This window comes from Sphaeramia orbicularis, chromosome 6 (assembly GCF_902148855.1).
Source record: "Sphaeramia orbicularis chromosome 6, fSphaOr1.1, whole genome shotgun sequence".
Classification (NCBI taxonomy): Eukaryota; Metazoa; Chordata; class Actinopteri; order Kurtiformes; family Apogonidae; genus Sphaeramia; species Sphaeramia orbicularis.
Genome location: NC_043962.1, coordinates 25,869,811 through 25,890,168, shown reverse-complemented (window position 1 = coordinate 25,890,168; position 20,358 = coordinate 25,869,811). Strand labels below are relative to the sequence as shown.

The 20,358-nt window shown below is 38.2% G+C and overlaps 2 protein-coding genes across 3 annotated transcripts in view; one reads left to right on the top strand and one right to left on the bottom strand.

The window, feature by feature from the left end:
* The window catches only part of mapk8ip2 (mitogen-activated protein kinase 8 interacting protein 2), a 32,414-nt gene extending 24,395 nt beyond the window's left edge, over positions 1 to 8,019 (bottom strand). The window contains exon 1 of one of the 2 annotated variants that reach the window (XM_030135812.1): positions 7,539 to 8,019. In XM_030135812.1, the coding sequence (XP_029991672.1) occupies positions 7,539 to 7,603 (65 nt within the window). In that variant the 5' untranslated portion in view covers positions 7,604 to 8,019. The remainder of the gene's footprint in view (positions 1 to 7,538) is intronic. The other variant, XM_030135813.1, reaches the window with a different exon arrangement.
* Positions 8,020 to 17,499: 9,480 nt separating this feature from the next.
* On the top strand, positions 17,500 to 19,871 carry LOC115421032 (zona pellucida sperm-binding protein 4-like). The gene is made up of 8 exons (XM_030136687.1): positions 17,500 to 17,800; positions 17,884 to 18,068; positions 18,169 to 18,266; positions 18,685 to 18,842; positions 18,925 to 19,117; positions 19,209 to 19,395; positions 19,466 to 19,541; positions 19,771 to 19,871. The coding sequence occupies exons 1-8, from the start codon at positions 17,500 to 17,502 to the stop codon at positions 19,869 to 19,871; spliced, it is 1,299 nt and encodes a 432-aa protein (XP_029992547.1).
* The last annotated feature ends 487 nt before the right edge of the window (positions 19,872 to 20,358 follow it).

The window sequence follows — 20,358 nt, the reverse complement described above, 5'->3', positions numbered from 1 at the left end:
TTAGACATTATGACACATTTTCTCAGCTGTCTGTCTCCTGTCTACATGATTTTACCATGTTACGTATTTTATGTTGTTTTTTGAATGAGAATCCAGATTACACTAAATCAGAGACAAGAAATAACCTCATTTTATTACATCTTTTATATGCGTGCTTCTGTGAAACTGGGTTCATTTTGGACAGCTCTAACACATTTATTTTATTAAAACCTGATGGTGACTTTTTTCTTGGCCTGGCAGTGTTTGTTCAGTTAAAAAATTATATCTGCTATAAAGTATGCTATTTCCATTTTGTTCATTTCTTTTGATATCAGGTTAGGAAATACAGAGGCATTGATAAAAGATATAGAAAAATGGGAAATCATGGCAAAAATAGCATGTCAGTATTTCAGTGAACCCCCAAAATTCCATAAATCTTGTTTTTGGGAGTGCTCACATCTTAGAGTTAAGCTTAAGTGGGTGTTTCTATGAAATTGGGTTCATTTTGGTACATGGAACTTTATCAGCTTTTTAGACCCAATAATAAAAGAGAAATTTAAACATATTTCCCCCTAGGATGTACCTAATCATGACCGCAGATAAATGCAAAAAAATTATATTCTTGCTCTGAGCCATCCCAAAACTAATGCATTTTTAATAAAATACTGGGGCAAAAAATAGGACCAAAATTGGGACAAGAAAAGCTATCCAGGTGTCAGTGCATTTGATCTGGAAACATGGCTTGAAATGGTCTTATATACCGCTATAAATAAAGACAATGTGATAAATTTGAGGATTCGGGTGTTTTTTCTAATCCAGACATGCAGGTTTTTCATGAATCGGCAATCTCATTCAACATTTTGCGCGTAACCCATCGTGTCCACTCGCGTTACATGAGGAACCTGCCCATTAAAACACATATAAATCTTGAGTGATTTTGTGACAATGGTCATTTTTGTGAAACATTCTGCCTTGCATAATCAGTTCGATTCCCAAAATGCACCTTTGAGAGACTAAAAAGATATTTGAAAAATAGTAGCCAGTCATCCTTTTTACTGTGTTACATGCAGACTTTTGTATAAAAATAATATAAAAATCTGTTTTATCTGAATAGTTTCTTTTTTATCTCAGTAAATATTTATTTCTAAAATAGACCCAAACTGCTTCCAAACTAGCTTCATATCATTAGTCTACATCTGGTTTGTATTTTTAGCCACTCTGTCCTGTTTCTAGGTACCAGTTTCATAAAAGCACCAATATGCTTTTTGTCTTGTTCAGTCCTTTCTTATTCTTGCCTAGTTTCTTCTTCTTTTTTTGTTCTCATCTTGTTTTGTTTTCACCTTTTCAGTAATTTTCGTGTCATGTTATTATTTACCGGTAAGTAATTTTCATCATGTTGTATTTGTCACGTGATTGATACACAGAGAAATTGCCTTTTATTTGTATTACTGTTGCATTCTAATTATTTTCATCCAGACGCAATTTAGCTGAAATTGGTTTTGGTGTTGGGAAAGTGCAAAATGATGCAAAATAAAAAATAATCGACGATTCATAATCAACAATTCCTCTAAAATTCAAGTACTAGAACTACTCACAATGCATTTGTTTTTAACCTGCAAGAGGTAGAAAGTACAGATGTTTGCATGAAGACATAGGGAGAAAAAGTAAGTGAAAGTTTGTGCTGAATAACTGAAAATTTTACATAAGTACAATAATGAAGTGTTTACACTTAAAACCTCAGCCAATTCACCAAATTCATAATAAAATAATGTCTACACCTGCAGAAACAAGGTCATTCATGTGTTATTAATCCACCCCATTCCCCAGGGAACCTGTGTTTAGACATGTAGGTGATTTATGTGAGACACAATGGAAAAATACCACATTAACACAGCTGCATTCAAGTTAGCTAACATTAACAAATAAATGGAACAGATACTTTTGAAGGGTAAGTTTCGGGGCAGACAGATGTTTACATGAAATGACAAAGAGGGAAGAAAATAAACATATTGAATTCAAATGGGGTGAGTGCACTGGTTATGACACAAAGCATTTTTGTTGCAACAAGAAGCAAATGTAATAATTTCCTTCCCCTCTTATTCATGATCACTTTAAAACAGTGATTTATTGATGTATATTCATGTGTCCGTTCTACTTTTCCATACTCCACTCTCCTCATTCATCATTCAAAACACACTAATTGTAGAAATTTGCATGAACTGCCCTTTAATATTGCCTGTCTTCAGTTTTAATTTCCTTTTTCCACTATCTCTCATCTGGTATGGCCTCCTCCTTTACTCCATGTTCTACTGTCTCTCCAGACTCCATTTTGTTTGTGTGCTTATTATAGGGGATCTCCTGCAGCCCTGCGATGCAAGCCACCACGGTTTGTCCCCTTTCCCCTAAATTGCAAATTTTCAGATGTGTGTCAGTAAAAGGCTGCAAACACAGAATAAGCGAACACACTGAATGGTGTTAAATACTCAGCATCTTCTACTGAAACACCTAGTTTTATGTGGAATTCACAGTCCATTTCAGACCTGTGAAATCCAGCCTGTGAACCGTTGACATGTGTTTTTGCTCCTGGTCATTGAAGTCTGAGTAATATCGTGACTATCATGTCATGTTGGGTACTGCATATCAAACTCTGCTCTGTGACATCCCTTGTATTGCACATGTGATCATTCTTTGGGATTATGAAGTTTAAGCTTTAAGGAAATCCTCACTCTACCAGGCCTGCATCATATCAGTCTTCATCTCTTCTGAAGTAAACCCGTGAATCCCACCTCTAGAAAACAAGTCAGCATAAAATTACCATTCACTGACGCTGGTCATGTTGCTGCAATGGCACACCCAGATTCACGCAAACAATCTCCCCAGCCTGCATTTGTTCTGCCAGTTATTCTCTGATAACACTCCCGGAACTGAAACTGTCAAACCATCACAACATCATCATTGCTTGTTTAAAACTGACTACATGCTCACACACGCTGACACAAAACCACAATCATGTTTTCTGTTAGATCCTAAAATGCTCAATAACACTCTAATCCTTTTAGATATAGCAAACCCACACTCTGATTTATTAACTATTCCTCAAATGTGTCTAATTGAACTAAAGAAATACAGATGAAATACCCACATGTGTGACGAGACAAACTTCAAAACATAAAAATAAAGCATTAGCATAATACTATTAAAATAGGACACAGCAGTTAGAGATATGTGGATGTCTGTGCTGTAATTAAGCCGCCTTTTACCCAACAGCACCTGCTCCATAGTGACATCATCTTCCTCGGAGAACAAGGACATTTGATGTGTTCGCTTCTGACTCATTTACAAGATCAATTTCCCAGGCTTTTCACCCACCACCAATCACCAGTAATGTAGAGACACACATACGCACACCTACACACAAACACACACACACACACACATATGAGTCATACATTTAACCTAATGAAGCACTTCCTATTGTCTGTGTCAGAAGCCAGTCTTGAAGATCATACCATATTTTTCCAAACACAAGAATGATCCATCAGTTTACCCAGAAAAGATGACTTCATGTAGATCCGCATTATAACACTATGGATGGCGCTGATTAAAATGCACGTAATATCAAAGTAAAGACGAATCTCACAGACTGTGTAAATAACTACCATTAATCACATGTAAATGAATGCTGCTGATAGATGAGGGGGAAAAAACCCAGCATCATGGAAAACAAATCTCACAGGCTGCATAAATAAGACTCTTTAAATAAATATTAGGCTGAAAAACAAAGCATTTAGAGCAGGCTTTGCTAAGATTGACACATGAAAAGCATGCGGTGGTTGTACAATGAGACAGAATATGGGCAAAAAGAGGGCAGAAATAGAAAAAAATACAGAGAGAAACAGGAAGAGCAGCAGCAGGAGGAAGGTAGAGACAAAAAGCTTAAGCTATGAAACTGAATTTGATTTAAGCCTCTTACTCCATGGTAACCATAACCACCACAACCCAGTTTGCTGCCTGTGCCTTCTCCAACTGCCTTCAAAGAGTCTGAAGGCAAAAGTGGAACATCAACTGCTTAACATATAAGAATCTAGTGCACAAGGAGTCAGAGAGTGGAAATAAATTCAGAGGGATTGAAAATACATTAGTAGGAAAAGCAAAAAAAAAAATAAAAATGAAAGTGCTACTGTGAGATGAAGCAAGAGTTTCATTTGATTGTGTTAAACTTGAGGTCTGATGCAAATCAAAAATTCGGAGCTATATTACTAAAACAACTGTAAAACTTCCCAGTGATTGGGAAATACAAAACTACAATACTACAACTATAATAATACTTTTTTTCTTTATGTGTGTCATTATTATTGCTATTGTTTTTTTTTTTTTTAATTTCTTTTTTGTAATTATTTTTCTTTTATTTTTCTCTTACACACTTTTGTGTATGTATGTGTGCATGCAGTGAGGTTAGCTTGCATTTTATTGTGCAGTTAGTCTGGTATGTGTTGATGTGTTATGTATGTTTTTCTATTGGAAATCAATGAAAATAAAAATTAAATTTAAAAATACTTGAATTCTGATGCAAATCAAAAATTGTCAGCTATATTACTAAAACAACTGTAAAACGTCCTAATGATTAGGAAATAAAAATAAAAAAAAAAACTACACTACTGCAGCAATAGAAAACAGACTGGCAACAACAGAACATACAGTTTAACAAACTATTCTAAATGATGTAAAAATACAATACTACTTTGTTGATAATGTCATACTTACAACAGGAAAAACAGACTAAGAATACGTAAAACAAATAACCAAAATTGCCTATGTTTTAGGATTAGCTTGATATTCACTTCCAGGTCAGTGTTTATTTCTTTATTTCCTTAAGTGTTAACAACTATGGCTTAAATGTTGTTTTTTTTCCACAGGTTGATATCCTGGAATTCATTTTTTATCAGCTCCACTATAAGCTAGTGTTATTACACTGGCCTTAAAAAATCCACTCTGGCTTCAGCTCTGCCTCTGTCAGCTTCAAAAAATGTAATCCATCAATTATAGTAGGGGCTATTAGGAAATCAATCCCACATTTTCATATCTTTATGTATGTTGAGCAACAGCAGGAATTATTAATGCTGAAAAATGAGAACGATATTCATCCACACATTCATATAAGATTAAGTCTCAGAATGGATGCAATGTCATTCTGTGAACTTTTATCAGTGCTGACAGAATTCAGTGTTGAAATGGTTCTGTTTCTTGAGGATAGCAAGAATTTCCTTCACAATACTCTAGGAAGCAACAGACATGAAAAACTATATAATAATCAATAATACATTGACTGGAGAACTCTACATTCTGTCCACTTTTTAGGTTTTATTGTTTGCACCAAATAATAATTATAATAAAATAAAATGATAATAATACTAATAGCTTCTTTACGCTGTGGGACAAAAAAGTGCTCAGAGGAGGGATATATGTTCCCTTATGGATTATGTTGCCCATTGAAAACAGTGTTATGAGTTATATAAAACAGATTACTGTACCACTCCATCACCCAGCTGTTGGTGAGTCCATCACATACAAAAAATGGAACCATGGGAAAAAAAGGCATGCTAACGGACACACACCATTAAAGGAACATCCGCACTCAATACTGCATTATTTACATCATCAATCACACACTGATATTTGCTCAATACAAGTTAAGGACATTTCAGTCTGAAATAAATGATCCCTGGTGGATTTAAACATACACAACATGTCTGGCATACACACAAAAATATAGTGAAACTAACTATTCTGCAAATAAAACTAACAGCTGTTCTTGACATATCTTCAGTTTTCCACACAACTGGTTATATGTATAAATTGCTTGCTAATCCCCCATGAATACAGATCAAGGATCAAGTTCTTTGAATCCTGACTCTAAGTAATAAGATGTAAAGACTTTAAGAGTAGACGGCAGTGACTGATTGTATAGGCAGGTCAAAAAGCTGCATAAAGAACAGTCTCAGACCTGCCATTACTCTAATACAATTACCATTAGCTTGCTCGAACTGATGGTCTGGGCTCTAAATTAAAAATATTGAAGTAACAGCCAAAGCACTGCACTGTGCTCTGAGCTAAGGTCATTGGTAGTCATGCAAAAAGGTCTTATTGATTTGAAATGAGATACAGTATTCCATGAGCACAGTGGATAAAAAAGTACCTTTCTTCAAGAGTATATGCACTGTATCAAATGGGAAGTATGACAACAGACAGATAAATGATGATGCATGGTTTTTAAGTGCAGTGAGCCTCAGCTTTGGCACTTCAATCACCAACAAATATCACTCTTTGGCCTTTTTCATATAATTCTTGTTATTTATTCTTTCTTCTTTTATGTGTGGCCAGTGAACATTATCCAATCTGTGGTGAGAGATAATTACATTATTGTTTCTAAGTAGGAAAGGCAAGGCAGATTTATTTGTATAGTACAATTCACACACAAGACAATTCACAGTGCTTTACAAAAATGGAAAAGAGACAGGTTAAAAACACACAATTACAATTAAAACATAATCAATAAAACATAAATAATAATCAATTAAAACAAAGTAAAAGAGTGCAGATAGAACCCTTTCAGTTGTTATATGCACAGTATTGTATTGTATTGTACTGTAAGTATTAGGTTGTAATGGTTTTTAGGGAGGCCTTGCAGCAGTAGAAAGTCTTTAACACATGTAGTGTGAGAATCACACTGAAGCAGAAGCTGATGCAATGATATACTTTCTTAACAATGAGCATCACATGCCTTCAGGCAAAAAAGATTCTAAAACAGCAGTAGCATCTTTCACAATATCATCTAAATCATGAAAAAGTGGTGCAGAATTCTTAATAATCTTAACTGATCAACATCAAATACACTGAAGAAAGCCAGTGTTAATATCTTTAACTTTACATAAAACAAACAATGGATTAAAAGATGTAGTTAAAACACCGATTCTACACCAGTTATTGAGTTCTGGTGCCACCCAGTAGAATCCCACTCACATTGTGCTTGGGTATGGAATAAACACATGCACAAATATCATATTGCATGTCGCAGAGGGCAGATTAGAAGCGTTTGAAACAACGCTGGAACCGGTCTGTCTTGGTATATTATTGTTCAGGAACATGCCCTTGCCAGGGCTGGACTCAACAGGGCGTGGGCCTCATACGGAATGCGCAAGGCGGTTGACTGTCGCGACAACTAAAAATCAGTCACTTGTCATTATTTTCCATTAATCATTTTTAACATTTTTTCCATTAGGAGTCAAATGTTTGTCCTCTAAAACAGCTGGATTTAACAAATGCATCACCTCCAAAACACAAACAACCAGCTTTGCTCAGCTGCAGCACCTCCAGGCGCGCTCAGAGGCAGAGCTAGGCCTGGCAGGTTATTCTAGATATCTATTACCCATGGATGGAAATGGGATTTACACTGCAGTCACCAAAACACGAAACGTCTTCAGTGTCATTCTCTCATCTCATCAACCACGCACATCCTCCTCCGTCATCCCTGCTCTGGTACCTTCCATGTACGCTCTTACCTGCATCCAGGAGGAGAGAGGGAATGGAAAGTGGATAGGGAAAACATCTCAGCCCTGTCCGCCATCTTCTTCCACAAATGACTCAGAGCGACTGCAGAAAATCACGGAGGGAGCGCAGTCCATTCACAACCACAGTGCAGAGGACGAACACAACCCCGTGGACACAGGGTTCTGTCTCTACGGCCCCGCAGATGCCCCCCCTGGCCGCAAGCCTTCAATCAGACGAGCCTGCTCAGCACCATCAAATCTGCAGTCAACCATCCACAGCGTAGGAGGAGGAGGGGGGGGTGGGGGGGGATCACGGCAAAGTGATGTAGAGACAACGCACAACGCCGCGGAAATTAAAATGTAATCCTGTGTCCCCCCCCGGTATGTCCAGACGAACCATAAGCGAGCAGTTTGCGCCCGCAGTCCGTGTTGATCCTCACCAAATGTCTGGTCCTGATGCTGCCTGCCTGTGCCACACAACGGGTACTGGCCAGCAGTGCGGAGACAGGCAGAGACAGGGGGAGGAGGGGGGAGGAGGGAGGAGGAGGGGGTTATAACGTCAGTGCTGTTACCGTATCAGCAGGCTGTCAAGAATGGATGCAGGCAGAGGTAGCCTTGAGGCTCTTCAAACAGCAAAACGGTGGCGTAGAAAGACAATTGGTTAAAAAAAAAAAAAAAAAAAAAAACTGATGAGAGAAACATGGCACTGGCACTAACACACGCAGCATCTGTGGTTCTCGAACTGAAAACCTTAGACCGCATTAGGCATGGGATCCAAGGGTTCCCTGGGAAAGTCACACTTCACTAGGTATATTCCTTTACAAATCTGAACCAAACTGGCTGTTTCTTTTAACCCCATCATTATTTTTTTTGCCCGCTGAGTGATAACCAGGCCTATGACTAAAGAAAACACACACTGACATTAAGACACACAGAGGTAAACAGACACAGCAGAGCTAAATGCTGACACACCAGTGCAACGGGAAATGAAGCAAAAAATAGATCAATACATTGAGCGCTAAGTCAGGCTAAATAACAAGCGCAAATGCAAGAAAAAAATACACAACTTTTTGTAAAACTTGCTGTAAATTCTCCAGACTTTCAAACAGAAGCTTTATTTAAGACAACAGAAAGATGATACATTCTGTAGAGGACTGAGGCAAAAGTAGGCTTTAGGTTTTTAATACATAAAAACTCCTGTATATTATAATTTCTTTATCTACTACTGTACCACAGATTGTAAATCAACCAGACAGGGAACACATAAAACACAAACCACGGATGGACCAGGATGAGAGGAGCTGTCCATGTCCTGTGGTGCTGAAACCCAGTGGCTCCTTAAGCTGCAGTTTTCAATAGGTGTCACGTGGAGGCGATACATGCTCACTCATGCAGTAATAGAAAACCTCAACCTCATGTTCTTTGACTGTAATAATCGCCCAAATTTTCCCTAATAAGTGGTGTTGGGGTCAAGGTTAACAGCCTTAGTCAAGTCAGATTTGTGTGTATTTTTTCTTATATCTCACAGATTGTAATGACTGATCGAGTATGATATTAAAGGTGTTTTCTACAACCCTGTTTTGAGTGTTTTTGCAGATACTTATTTGGTTGATTACCTAATAAACCTCACTAAAAGGAAATGGAAGCACATTTTTTTTATTTTCGACAAATTTTGAAATAATCCAGCGCAATGCACACAGTGAGAGAAGGAAGAACAAAGTGTAACATTAGTACAAACATCACAATATAAATTGGATTCAGCTTTCTAACAATCATGTATATTTATATGTTATATTTAATTCATTAGGGTTTAGTGTGCTTTCTCATCTTAACTTAAGCATTCACAAGGCATATTAGCAAAGGAAATAACATGCACACAGTAATGAACCAACGTTCATTGGAAAGGGTTATTTTTATTGTCATAGCCTTGGCAGAGTGGAGTTAAGCATCTGGGTTTTGATGAACGCGAATTTCCAAGGTGACCTGGCTCTCCCATTCCATAACTGAAAGAAAAAAATGGATGTGTGTTACTGTTTGCATCTCTGTTAAAGACAGGCAAAACAATTTCTATGTCTTACATCAAAGCTAATAGATTTAGATAGAATTTTTTGATATAACTCACCTGTACTTTGTTTTTCAGCCACATCCCGTCTTGCTCTTGGTACTTTGTTTGAATTTTGAGTCGCATGGGCTGTTGCACTAGCCAGCTTCTTTGAGAAGTAAGTTACACTGCTTGATCCAGATTGCGAGGCTGTACCAGATGACTGGACTGGATTGTATGTGCCACTTCCTGATCCAGATGGAGAGCCTGGACCAGACGGATACCCTGAATGGTAACTTACACTGGCTGATCCAGGATGAACGACTGTGCCGATTGGCTGTTTTGGATTGTAATCTACAGTACCTGGTCCAGATGGAGCGCCTGAACTAGACTGATACCCTGAATGGTAACTTACACTGACTGATCCAGGATGAGCGACTGTGCCGATTGGCTGTTTTGGATTGTAATCTACAGTACCTGGTCCAGATGGAGCACCTGGACCAGGCTGATATCCTGAATGGTAACTTACACTGACTGATCCAGGATGAGCGACTGTGCCGATTGGCTGTTTTGGATTGTAATCTACAGTACCTGGTCCAGATGGAGCGCCTGAACTAGACTGATACCCTGAATGGTAACTTACACTGACTGATCCAGGATGAGCGACTGTGCCGATTGGCTGTTTTGGATGGTAAGTTACACTACCTGATCCAGATTGAGAGCCTGCACCGGACTGAGACACTGAATGGTAAGTCCCACTGCCTGATCCAGATTGAGAGCCTGCACCAGAAGGCTGTTTTGGATGGTAAGTTACACTACCTGATCCAGATTGAGAGCCTGCACTGGACTGATACCCTGAATGGTAACTTACACTGCCTGATCCAGATTGAGAGCCTGTACCAGAAGGCTGTTTTGGATGGTAAGTTACACTACCTGATCCAGATTGAGAGCCTGCACCGGACTGAGATGCTGAATGGTAAGTTCCACTGCCTGATCCAGATTGAGAGCCTGCACCAGAAGGCTGTTTTGGATGGTAAGTTGCACTACCTGATCCAGATTGAGAGCCTGCACCGGACTGATACCCTGAATGGTAAGTTACACTACCAGATCCAGACTGAGAGCCTGCACCGGACTGAGATGCTGAATGGTAAGTTCCACTGCCTGATCCAGATTGAGAGCCTGTACCAGAAGGCTGTTTTGGATGGTAAGTTACACTACCAGATCCAGATTGAGAGCCTGCGCCGGACTGATACCCTGAATGGTGAGTTACACTGCCTGATCCAGGTTGAGAGCCTGCACCAGACTGATATCCTGAATGGTGAGTTACACTGCCTGATCCAGGTTGAGAGCCTGCACCAGACTGATATCCTGAATGGTAAGTCCCACTGCCTGCACCAGTGGTTACTCCAGACTGAGAGGTAACTCCCCCTTGCTGTCCAGGATTGTATGTAACACGTGATCCAGATTGAGAAACCCTTTGACCAGAGCCTGCTGAACCAGAGGTTGATCCAGGATTATAATTAACAAACGTACTCTGCCCAGAACTGGCTGGTCCAGAACTATCACAGGTGTTGCAAGCTTCATTAACTCCACTCGCCTCATACCACCTGGAAGTAAGAGAGATGCAATCAGTAAATCCCGATTATACTCATTCTGGTCATGCTTCTTTACTAACACAGATGGAAATCCACTTACCCATTACTGTAGGAACAAGCTCTGCGTTCACTATTAATCCCGTGATTGATAGATGTTGCTTTCAAGTAACAGGTGATGTACAGCTATTTGAGACAATGAAGAAGCAGTGCTGTTTTAGAGAAGTAATTTGTTTCATTTGACATGACGCACAGAGTATGAAGTTAGTTTTAGAAATGCTCACCCTTTCATTTTCATAACCCTGGAACATTAAGGCTGCCAACTCAAACCGAAGCTTATCGTCTGCATCGCGATTCATAAACTTTGATGCTGAGTTAATACCGTCAACTAAACATCTGCAAAGGAACACATACAAAACAACATCATAGACTGGCAACATGTCGATTCATTAAATGCTTTAATTGCTGCACAGATCAGTGTAAATGAGCATATTAAATTACTGCACCCATTTTCAATGAAGGCATAGTTAGGGTTGGAGGTTGGGTCAGGACGAATAGAAATCACACATCTGTCGATGAAAACACGAAGGGGCACATGGAAGTACTGCATGACAGAAGCCTCAATTTTAATAGACGTTCCTAAGTAGTATACGTCGGTTGATCTCTGATGCTGCCAGTCATCTGTGCAGTAAAATAACATCATTTTAGTACTGCAAACAAAACATATTTGTTCTTTACAAGTCAAAGAATTCAAAGCATAGGTGAACTGAAAATAATCTTAAATATGGATTTGTTTACTTACCAGTCATAAGTTTCAGGGTGAAGTACAAGAACTCCTCTGACACCTTCGTTGCAGAAAATGGAACCCAGTAGGGTATTAGAGGTAGACTGCTCACATTGTGTATCCTGAATGATCAAACATGTTTTCTTTGAAGGCAGATAATCTTAAAAGTACTTTGTGCATGCAGTTAAATGTACCAAATAACATTTTGCAATTTATACTTACAGAACTTGTAATAATTGATAACAATTAAGTAAAAGTGTTTATATGTCACAAACCTTGGATAGTGGCATTCCACAGTTACAGCAGCTCTGTTGATTCTCATTACAACACCTTCAGGATTATACTTTAGATCATATGTGTAGATTAAAGAGTCTTGTGTCATCTGAAAAAAGAAATCAGTTAAAGAAACACTGCAATGCATATTTTCATATAGTTCATATAGTTGATATTCATTATTTCAGTGCCTGGGATTATCATGATGCTTACACTTAATGAACTGTCACAACCATGCACTTCAGACTGAAAAACTATCACTGAAGAACCATCATTAGCTATATCCTCTGTTACGAAACCACAGCTTCCAAGAGTAAGGTGCCTTGGATCGACGTATTGTCCAATCCCAAACATATCCTTCTGGACTATAACCTGAACTATGTTCTCCCCACAGTTAACAGCCACACTATTTGCAGATGCAGGATGTCTTATCTCATTTGGAATGAGAATTTCAGGCCTCGTCGTTGGATCTGCAGGGAATGACCATTGCAATGGCCTCTCAATGATCTGCTTCCCTTGTTGGTGATCATGAGGTGACTGTCCGATGATTTCTTGAAACCGCTGAGCATCACAAAAGCTGCCATATAAGAGTAGTGCCACAAGGCACAGAGCCGTCCACTTCATCCTCATTGCTTCACAACGACAAGTGATCCACGGTGTTCACAAGGTGTTGTAAGAAATGTTGAGATTTGCTTCACCTTTTATAACACAATGAGTCTGATTACGTGCCTGACATCCCTGCCCCTTGTTCTGCCCATTTCACATCTGTCCTGATACATACTGTCATTTCATTGGCTGGAGGCATATGGTTAAGGTCATCAGGATGCATACAGCTGGGTTCGGATTATTCATGTCAGTCACACGTTATTGATTTCAGTCACTTCAGTCATTATATGATGGTAAAGTATTACATGAAATGAAAATCTAGCTTTATTTAGGAAAAACAATTTTAATAGTTTTTTCAATTGAATTGGAAAAGTTATATAAAGTAGTTGGCACACAGTGTCATTAAAAGTCATAGTGACACTAGGTCAGGACTACCTGTGCTCTACATGACAGGTTAAACACTTTATTTGGCCAGAAAACATTGTGTGAATCAATGCAAATTATAAGACCCTAGAGAATATTCACTGAACACGTTTCACAAACAGTAAGGTAAAACAAGAGACCCTAGATATGCTGTTAAAGTTCTAAACATGTGGCTTCAGGCCTTCTCAGGCAGAGCAAAGTGAAAAATCTGTATTGCTAACCATCATGGAATATGGTTACAATAATTTCATCATTCCCTTCATTTCATGATTTATGACATCCAGACACTATATTTTCTTCTTCAGTATATTTTCAACAAATCTCACCAAAGCAACTCAATTTTAAAATGGTATCACTGTTCTTAGAGGAATCATGTTTTCTTTATTTAACAAAAACAACAACAAAAAAACAAACAAACATGAAATTTACATAGTGTGAGAAAGTTCCAGTTTAAGATATACTAGCAGATACATATTTTGAATTAATCAGCCATGAATTTCGAAAAAAAATGTTCTCCTTTACAATTAGAATATGGATACGGCGGTAGAAAAAGGTTTTGGACACCCCATGCATTTGTGATATATTACTGCATTAAGAATCACTCTTAAGTTATAAACCCTTTCATGCACAGTGGTCACTCCAGTGGACAGTTCTTCTACAGCTGTTCTCTTGTATATTCATGGAATTTTTTCTTTTCGTTTCATATCAGCCGACACAGTGGACACTAATACATCATCACAAACACTGCAACTGATAACATTACTGTAACTCTGCTGTTCTAACATGAGTATAAATCCATTGCTTGTTATTATTACTAGACTTCAATTAACAACAATTTTTTTTTTCTCCATATTATCTCCATGAGGTGATTAACGGCTAGTATTAGAGTATGTTAAAACATTAGAAAACACCAGATTAGCTGCATTAAAATGTTTTTATTTCATAATTTTCACACAGCATCAGTAAATACATGTTTCGTTGCTTCAAAAATTAAATGCATGGTGTCCAGCTTAGGGGACATTTTTTCAACTAGATGACAAATAGCTTCATAAAAAATTTTTTCAATTGCATTTTTTTTTTTTTTTAATGCCTAAAGAGGAATAAAAACCTCTTGATTCAGGTTCTCATAATTCATGCATGAAAGGGTTAAACTCTGCCAAGTATTGCGCCATTCTCCAAACCCACATGCTTCCTTCTACATGTTTACTGTTCCATCTGAGTCAAAACCAGGGTGTGACATGTTGAAACTGTCAAGAATTTAGTTTCGTTATTTTTATTTGCATGTGTTTGTGTCTGTTTGATGTAGCCACACCTTTTAAAACACAAACAAAACTTTTTGCAAGTATTTCATGATAATATTTGAGATTGTGTAAAATCTAAAGGTGTGCAAAAACTTTTTTCCAACACTACACATACCACATAGAGCATGGCTAGTTGAAACCAATATTTTTCCTCCAGTGCACTCCTCTGTGGTAGATTGGGATTATAGGCTCTCTTGAAATATATTTTGCTGATCTATATCTCCAAATATAATCATGTATCTTCCATAATGTCTCAGAGAGGAATTTTGAGCCATAAAACTATTGTGGGTCACTGCTGATAAGGGAGTGTGGGGTAACGTCAACTGTTTATTACTTTAATCAAATCATGGCCAGATGAAACAGGAACTGAACTAATGCATATGACACAAGTTCAGGATTTGAGCATCAGATCAAACTATCCATGAAAAAGGGTCTTGTGACACCATAAGAATAAGCCATCTAACTATTGTATTAAAAAGTATACTTCTGATTATTAATCTTTCAATCTTCAGTTGTGTTGTCCATTTCTAAAATGTTCATGAAAAAAGCATTAAAAGAAAGCTCTCTACTGACATCAATGTCTTTTTCTTAATCCCAGTGTCGGTTCTCAATCCTTTTCCAGGTTTGGAATCATAAAGACGGAATGCACATACGTCACTTCCCCCCTGGGCCACGCCCCTCTAAGTCAGACCGAGTGGCAAAAACAAACCGGCTCAACATGGCGGAGCATAGTAACAACTACAGCGAGACCAGGAAAATGTGAAATATAACATGAAATTATAGACAATTGGACTCGACATGGATCCATACAAGCTACCAAACAACAAGTGGTCTACGAACACTGATATGTGGTGTGGCCGGAAATCACGTATCCTGACATTTATATGAACGTGATTTCAACGCCGAGAAAATCCACAATGCAAAGGCTGAAAGCATACAAAAGACGAAGAGTTGTTGACATCCTCGTCATCGTTAATTAGAGGATTACAGCTGGTGAGTGCTTTCAATTCAACATACTATTGTTTTTGAGGTTTTCTGTCAGTGCAGACGTATTTTCTTGGCGGTGGTTGCCAAGGTAAAGGCCCAGCAGTAGTGCTCACAGTTCACTACTGATTTACTGGAGTTGAACCCTTAGTACTGACCCAAGTGAGTGGATGATCTACTGGTACTGTGGAGATTTAAGTAGAGTTAACATCAAATACTTGATACAACACAGATACAACAGCTTTGTGCTAGAGTACCCCCTTCTTTGGAAAACTAGGTTAGCCTCAGTTTAAGATAGTTTACAAATTATGTAGAGCACAAGGTTCATAATCACACAATTCAAGACAAAAACGTTTCAGTTATGAAGTATAGAACTAAATGACAGATGCTAACATTAAGAGCTTTACTAAGAAGTAACGTTAGCCAAAACCATATGTAATTGAAGGTATGATTTTATACAAGAATACAGCATAAATTAACGTTACCTGACACGAAATGGCAACCACAGATCCAGGTTTCGTTGTCTGGATTCCAGTTATTTCTACGAATTGCAGCGATCCATCTGCTTCTTCTGTCTTTGGCTTTAGGTCACCGCTAAAATGATAGCTCCGAGTGCTTTTTAAACCTATTTGTGCAATCAGTGGCACAACAGCTCTTTCCCATTTTTTTAGATTGTTCTAAAGTTTTCGCAGTATTCAAGCCAAAGCCTCTACTTATCTCCCTCTTTCTGTCACTCAGTGGGTGGAACCGTGGTGACTTCCGCAAGCGGTGACGTCACGTGCATACCCTAAAAGCCATAGTAAAAATCCTAATCTCTCTGACGTAACAAAATTCTTGTAAACAGATGAGATAAAGACCAAATAAAACTGATTAAAAGTATGGACTTCTCTGAATTATGACATTGTTGAAAACATTTGATATAAGTACACACAATTCAACATAGGCCCAGCTGTTTATAGTTATTAGACCATTTAATGAATGAAACTTATTCTTTTGGGGAATATTCCCAGATCGGTTGTTTATCACTTATACTCACTATATAATAGAACACCACATAATGTTATGAAAAACAAAATATTTTATATTGTGAACACTATGTTTTTTTATGTAACTTTATGTAAATATAAGGGGGCTGAGGAGAATCATTGGAACCTCTGGCTCACTTTACCCAACAGCAAACATTTTGTGTGTGTGTGTGTGTGTGTGTGTGTGGGGGGGGGGGGGGGTCCCAGCCCTGAGCTACACTCCAGCTAATTTATCCACATGATTTTACATATGGTCAGTTCATCTATGTTATTTCATTTTGAAAAAATAAACAAATTTGGTTGCTTTAAATTCATATTTGCTGAAAAAAATGTGCTTTAGAAAAATGGAAGTATGAGATGAGTTAAAAAGTCACATGAAACAGGACATTTTGAATAAACATTTGACTTGTCATTTGGGTTAGTTGTCATATGCAAAGATCAGGTAAAGGTTGTATCAATATTTTTCAGAAACACATGATTTTTTTTTTTTTGTACCTTGTTATACAAATACTTTATGACCTGCACAGTGTCGGTCATACTGACCCTGTGAAGGTTTTTGTTTGACCCTGTATAAACAAGCCAGAATTTCATTCATCACAGATCAGTTAGGGGTCTGAGGGTTGAGCATGGTGTAGATACCACTCTATGAATATTACTGTAATCAGCACAGGTGACATAGGAAAAGTGCACTTGTGAAGATATCTATTGTGTTGATGTCTGTTAGTGCAATAACAAAATATAATTGCAACACTTCTGTGGTCTTGGCATTAGCTGTAAATCCCACGATGTTTCAGTACAGGCCAATCCATAAGTAGGACACTTGATTGGCTGCTGAAATCAGCAAATAGAAGTCAGACTTTCACATCCTTATAAACGTCAGGATTTTGCCACATTATTTTCATGGCATCTGGTGTTCTTTGTGAATCATTCTGTGCTGTGAAATTATGGCCTCAAAGTTGATTTCTGGTGGTCTTTTTGCAATCGCCTTCCTAGGATGTTTGGTTAATGCTCAACTAGACACAAATCAGACCGCTCAGAATATCCATGATCCACAGCCTCAAACCCCTGCAACGCAATCTCAGAATACACAAAGCAAGAGCCACCCAGACACACAGAATAGACGCAGTTCTTGTGTAGTGGAACAACAGAACAAGATACAGTGTGGGGCTCCAGGCACCTCTGCTACAGTCTGCAATGCTTTAAACTGCTGCTTCGATGGAACCATGTGCTATTATGGGAAATACGGTGAGTGTTTCTGCATTGCGTTGTTGGATTCTTAGGTTGTTGTAAATCCTAAATAATTCTGACTCTTATTTCTTTGTACACAGTGACTCTCCACTGCACTAAGGATGCCCAGATGATTGTGATCGTGTCTAAAGATGCTACCATACCCAACCTTGACCTAGAATCAGTTGGTTTACTTTCTAAAACTGGCAACTGTAGTCCTGTTGCCACCACCTCAGCCTTTGCCATCTACCAGTTCCCTGTCACTGAATGTGGTACTGTCATGTCGGTAAGGTTCTTCTGATGACATGACTCTCATCTTAGTTTTTGTTATTGCTTTTATACTGTTTTGTCAGGTAGTAATTGAAGACTAACCCAATTTACTGTAGGAGGAGGATGGTGTTTTAACCTATGAAAATAGGATGTTCTCACAGTATGAAGTTGAATTAGGACCCCGTGGAGCCATTACCAGGGACAGTTTCTTTGAGTAAGTCCTTTTCTTTCTATAAAACCCTGAGAGGTCACAGCATGCTAAAGTTTCTTGCTGTACACTGGGAGTTGAATTCAGTGACATCTGAGCTGATCTAAAATGAGCTTTTCTACAGTCCTGTGTGTTGTTGTGTTTTTATGGCAATCATGTTTGGTTTGTTTCTTTGTTTATTAACACTTTAGCAGCAAAACTATTGGTTGAATTCATACCAAATTGGGTTTATAGATCACCAGTGAACCAGAATAGATGTCATTACATTTTGGGAAAACTAGGTCAAAGTTCAATTTTTTAATGAATTTTTAAAATCTTAAATTTACTTATTTACTATTTTTTGTTTGTTTGCTAAGTTTTGAAAGGAAACTAGCTGGAATTTATTTGTTTAAATCACTGGGATAAACCTTTTTTTCTGTTTTAGCTTGTCGATCCAGTGTAGATATACTGGCTCCACAGCTGAAGCTCTGCTCCTTGAGATGAATATACTTCCTTCGCCATATCCAGCTGTAGGTTTTGGAATCCTGAATGTGGAGCTCAGGTTGGCTAATGGACAGTGTCATTTGAAGGGCTGTGCTGAAGGTTAGTAGGAGGAATGTGATTTATACAGCTAGTGCAACTTTGTGTTCTTCACTGTGGATCAACCACATGTTTGTTTGCACAGAAGATGTGGCCTACAGCTCTTACTACAGAGACTCTGAATACCCTATAACAAAGGAACTTCAGGACAATGTGTATGTTGAGGTACGAATGCTGGGTAGGACCGATCCTAATCTGGTGTTGACCCTTGGACATTGTTGGGCAACTTCTAAATCCAACCCTTTGAGCCGTCCACAGTGGGACTTGTTAATTAATGGGTGAGAGTATATTATTTTGACATTAGGAAAGACATTATATATATTTTTTTGTTGTTACATTCAAATATTTCTTCTCTTTCTCTTCCTGCAGCTGCCCCTATCGTGAGGACCGGTACCAGACAAAACTGCTCAATGTGGGTTCAAAACTTATGTTCCCAAGTCATTACAGGCGCTTCGCTTTCCAGATGTTTACTTTTGTCTCTACTGGAGCTGCAGATCCTAGCAAAGGAAATCAAGTCACTCAAACTGCAGACACTGTGAATCCTACCTATGAAAAGGTAGAAAATTATGAACATTTTTCCTTTTTTTATGTTAACATTTCTAATAACTAAAATTGTTTTTATTTAGGTGTACATCCACTGCAACGTAGCTGTGTGCCAACCATCTACTCAATACAACTGTGAGCCTAGGTGCTTCAGAAAGAGTGAGTAAAGTATTCACCTTTTTTGGTATAAACACCACTATTATATGCATCCTGCAATCTGTTTTCCTTTTGACTCAGATTAAAACATTAATCTAAATAGATTTTTTTTTTTTCAGTTATATAGGAACATTATGATATGAAAATTAGAGAATGTTTCAGCCAAACACACTCTTCTGTCAAATATGAGCATCTAACATAAGCATGCAATTAACTCTGTGACTGTTTACAGGGAGAGACATTGGTGAATCTAAGACGTTCACTTCCAGACAAGAGGACCGGACGGTGAGCAGTCAGGAAATTCAGTTTGTTGCCCTAAGTCAAAGTGTTTAGGGACTTCATGAAATCCTGTACCTGAAATGAAAAAAACATAACTTCAGATGGAAGAAACATGGCTGGCACTGTCCCCTCACCTCATAATATACATATCTTTTATATATTAAAATGAGGTTAAAGCAAAACAATATTTACAAAATGTACACAACATCAGATCAGATAAATCTCCTTAAAAGAAAACTATAATGAAGAGACAGGATGGTAAACATTCAGTGTTTTACTGTGCTGTGTTTTCAGTTTAATCAATATAAAAGAATGAATAATAACATTATAGTACAACTGCAGTTTACTGTATCTCTCTATGTCTTTCAAGACTATGTAAAGGTCATGTTGAAGGGCGGCTGTGGCTCAGTTGGTAGAGAGGGTTTGGCAGTTTGAATCCTGGCTCCGACTGTCCACATGCCGAAGTGTCCTTGAGCAAGACACTGAACCCTAAATTGCTCCCAGTAGGGCCTGGCAGCGCCTTGCATTGCAGCAGCCGCCC

What these genes read in the sequence shown, in the direction of transcription:
- LOC115421032 (XM_030136687.1), top strand. Translation starts at nt 17,500, where the DNA reads ATGGCCTCAAAGTTGATTTCTGGTGGTCTTTTTGCAATCGCCTTCCTA. An exon ending in AATGTGGTACTGTCATGTCG is followed by an intron (nt 18,069 to 18,168) that starts GTAAGGTTCTTC and finishes AATTTACTGTAG; the next exon opens with GAGGAGGATGGTGTTTTAAC. An exon ending in TGAATCCTACCTATGAAAAG is followed by an intron (nt 19,396 to 19,465) that starts GTAGAAAATTAT and finishes GTTTTTATTTAG; the next exon opens with GTGTACATCCACTGCAACGT.